This window comes from Saccopteryx bilineata, chromosome 3 (genome assembly GCF_036850765.1).
Source record: "Saccopteryx bilineata isolate mSacBil1 chromosome 3, mSacBil1_pri_phased_curated, whole genome shotgun sequence".
In the NCBI taxonomy this organism is placed as follows: domain Eukaryota; kingdom Metazoa; phylum Chordata; class Mammalia; order Chiroptera; family Emballonuridae; genus Saccopteryx; species Saccopteryx bilineata.
This window is the reverse complement of record NC_089492.1, coordinates 21,228,542-21,232,585: the sequence shown is the minus strand read 5'-3', so window position 1 is coordinate 21,232,585 and position 4,044 is coordinate 21,228,542. Positions and strand designations below refer to the sequence as shown.

General features: G+C 38.5%; 1 protein-coding gene across 1 annotated transcript; it reads right to left on the bottom strand.

The window, feature by feature from the left end:
- Positions 1-430: 430 nt before the first annotated feature.
- LOC136329736 (recQ-mediated genome instability protein 1-like) lies at positions 431-2,602 on the bottom strand. Its single transcript, XM_066266393.1, is given in 5 exon segments — positions 431-1,158; positions 1,161-1,592; positions 1,595-1,723; positions 1,726-1,890; positions 1,893-2,602. Coding segments are annotated over 5 exon segments (1,887 nt in total). The 5' UTR covers positions 2,326-2,602.
- Between the last annotated feature and the right edge of the window lie 1,442 nt (positions 2,603-4,044).

The window sequence follows — 4,044 nt, the reverse complement described above, 5'->3', positions numbered from 1 at the left end:
AGGGAAAGCCAACCAACCAGGCAAAGCCTGAGCTTTAAGAGGTCTGTATCCTGTGCTTCTGCATTGGCTTTATACTCCATATGTCACTTTTGCATTTCACTTTATACCTGAACTCTGAAGTCTAAGCCAGGACCTCTACATTCAGCTAGCTATCCGTCTTAAGGAAATTCCCTTTGTATTGTTGCCTGAGGGTGATCCACGGGTTTAGAATCTGGAAACTGCTCCTTGTCCTGCTGGAGTGCCTGGGCTTCTTGATCTCATTGTGGTTGTAACGTGCTTGAAGGCAGAAACATGTGATTCTGTTATTCCTTTGAGGAACATGGCACATAAAGGTATTTTCTTATTACCATAAGAAAAGGCGACAGAGAGAAAGAAATTGAAGTTGAGTCAATGTTGGCTCAAATTTCAAAGATCTTCTGCAACAATGTTTCTAAAACTGTGGTAAAAGACCAAATTTATTTCCACTATCATTTTTTTTATTAGTAAATTGTTTATTCAATCGCTTCTTTAAGTTCTCAAGGTGTTCCACATTAACATCTTGTAATGCCAGTACTATTGCTTTAGACAAGGAGAGATGAAATGAAATAGTCATTAGACATCACAAATCTATTAGATCGTGTTGACATTTCTGCAAACCTTTCAGGAACTTTTGGTATTGAAGAGGATCTTTTTTTAACTTTTTCATCTCTGGTACTGAAAACCCTATCAGACTAGTAAGTATTTCATCTACAAAGTCTACATCTAGATATGCAGTACCATCAGAAATCTTTGCTGTTATACTCCAAATGCCACCAGAACTTGAAAGATTTCCAGTTAAGGTAACAATAAAGGCTTTGACTTTCACTCTTACAACTTCCTTTGGTTTGCAGGCCATTAGAAGAGACAAATAGATAAAGGGTGGAGAATACAAATCCATGGTGAAAGACAGATTAGTGCTGTTGTCTGATCTTAAAGAACAGTTCTGTAAATGGTGATCATTTTCATTAGAAATCTGTAAACTCCTTTTTGGCAGATAACCAATCAGTACTCCGTTTAATATTTTATTATTTGAGGAATGCACATCTGAACTGTTGATGCTTTGTCTTACTTTATTATCTGTCTCTGAGTTCTTATTGTTATTTGTAAAATCATGGGCTAAGGGTACATTATGATGAACTAAAAAACACTACTGTTGTGATCTCTAGCAAATAAACAACTGGATTTGTTTTTGTTAATTTGTTCAGATAAATTGCTTTCAATCCAATTATCATTTCCATTTCTGCAAATCAAAGAAACATTATTTAAACTATTAGGATTATGTGCAGATCTGGCTGTATGTACATTTGTGATTCTGTTCAAAGTCAATGGCTGCAATTCTTTAGTCTCCACTTCTTCCTTCTGGACAGCTTCTTCTAAAAGCAAATCCTCTGCTAATGAACAGTCATCTAATTCCCCATCAATGAAATACACAGATGGATTTGGTGGTTTTTCCTTTGGTCTTGAAGAAATAACAAGTCCTGGTTCAAAACTTGACTGTCTTGTGCTGAAACATCTTTCCAAGGAAGTGTCATTATTCGCTGAAAGCTCATTATTTTCATCAAGACTTGCAAGGGTTCTTCATCAGAAGGTCCTAACATAAGATCTAGATCATCTGCATTTCTAGGGATGCTTTGGTTAGAGTTATTTGGTATGGCTGAAACAACAGGATCAGATTCCCTAATTAATCTTCCAAGTAGCTTTTCTGAGCATATTCCTCTAAAAGAGCATCTACTTCTCCTCCCAACACCTTCACATTTTCTGATTTCAATAAGAGAACACCAAGACGGAAAGAAATAATTCCATAAATCAAAATTTTTGCACCTGGAGGAAGATGACTATGAAGAGCTGGAATAGGCTGATATTCCATTCCTGTACTTGTACAATTCCATCAGTTAACTATAGCATCAATATTCGTGAAGGCTTTGCTTCCCAAGGCTTTTGGGTTACTTGTGTTTCAGCTGTAATTAGCTCATTCATAGTATTCTTGCCTCTCAACTTTTGTATCTGGGAATATGCAGGCTGATTTACATCAACCAATGAATTAATCTGAATAGCAACATATCCATTCAATTCTCCTTTTGGTACGTCTAAAATGCCATCAGGTAAAAGAGGATGCTCTAAATCTTTCATGTCAGTAAGGAGCCATTGCTCAAAAACTTGTTTATTCAGTTGTGCCTGACTCAAATTAACATCGTTTTCTTCTTGGATCCAGTTAATACAAGCTTCCAGCCACATTACAGGTACTTGAACATGCCATGTTGCTGAAAGCCAGGTTTCAACTCTTAATGCAATATTAGCTACACTCATTTCTTTTAAATAGAAGAAATATTATACACCTGTTACTGAAAATTATGGGTGAGAAGTATATGTAATGACTGAGATCAGAATGAAGTTATCCGTGGAGGTATTTGTGGATCTCCCATAACCTTTAAACTTCAACGAGAGTTTGGGGCTGTGGAGGAAGGCTGGAGGGTTGAAGAATCTTGATGTGAAAACTGGGTATTACCAGGCCTGGCGATTTCCCGGGTTTGTCACGATTAGGCGGGACCTAGGAGTCCCGCCTTCTCCTCCCGCTATGGCTGTTCCCGGGACCGCGAGACTCTGAGAACAGGAACCAAAAGGGCGCGCGCCCTAATCCAATTTTGCCTCTTCTCACCCGAGTTGGCGCACGTTTACACTCCTCCTCCCAGCCCAAAACATTCCTCCTCCACTATCATTAAGGTAGCATACTTTTGTAATACTTTTTTAAGTACAACAAAATTAATTACCAGAAAAATAATAACAAAAAAGACACAAGATACAAGACCGGATTTTTAAAAACTCAGCAGACATAAAATCACCTGATGAAACTTCTGTAATAGTTACTAAATGTCTAGTTTTAATTTTTGTATTAATATTTTTAAAGACAGCCTGACCAGGTGGTGGAACAGTGGATAGAGCATCGGACTGGGACTTAGGGGACCCAGGTTCGAAATCTCAACGTCTCTAGCTTAAGTGTGGGCTCATCCAGCTTGAGTGCGGGTCACTGGGTTGAGCCTTGGGTCACCCACTTTGCTGTAGCCTCCTGGTCAAGGTACATATAAGAAAGCAATCAATGAACAACTAAGGTGCCACAATGAAGAACTGATGCTTCTCATCTCTCTCCTTTCCTATCTGTCTGTCCCTGTCTGTCACTTTCTCTCTCTGTCTCTCTCACAAAAAGAAAAAATATATATATATATTTTACAGACAAAACTGTTTGCAGAAAAAATTACTTTAGAACCATTTTGAATGGAATAACTACATATTGGGTAATATAGAAAATTCACAGGTAAAAATATCAAATTAAGAGATAAATTGTAGAGCCAACCATCTATAGAGAGTGATTGTAACAACATTATTATCTTTAATTAAAACTTTTTAAACTGTGCTACTGCCATAATATCTAATTTTTTTTTTTTGTATTATACTTTTTTTTCCCTTTCTTGTGGATGTCTGCTGGGCAAATGAGTTTGTAAAGTTTGTATTTATTGAGTTTGCTCACTTTTAGTGTTAAAAAATGGCGCTGGGCAGCACCAGGTATACTGGTCTGTGAAATTGTAAATTACCTTCCTGCTGGGGTAGGGCCATTGTTATGCTAACGTTTGCTGGAGGTGAGGTTTAGAGCCAGAAAAGTTTTAAAAGAAAGAAGAAGGGGGCGGTGAGGGAGAAGCCAGTTGGCAGATGGAGAATCAGAGGTGATGGGCTTTTGTGAGCTCCACTGAGACTGGTGGGGCCTTTGATTCTAGGAGGAACCGGAGAAGATTCTCCTAATTGTGGAACTGGGTAACGTGTTAGTAGCTTTGTGAGCTCCGAGTGAAAGAGAAGGGCTTTCTCTGTGTGTCTGCTCTTTGGCCGGTACAAGACTTGAATAAAGGAATGGCCCACCATTTCTTGGCTCCACTCTTTCTTTTCCATCTACCTGAATCTAATGGAAACCTGCATGTGCATGGCCACAAAGGCGGCAGCCCTTGGCCTTACACTGTCTGATTTAAAATAAGTCACTGG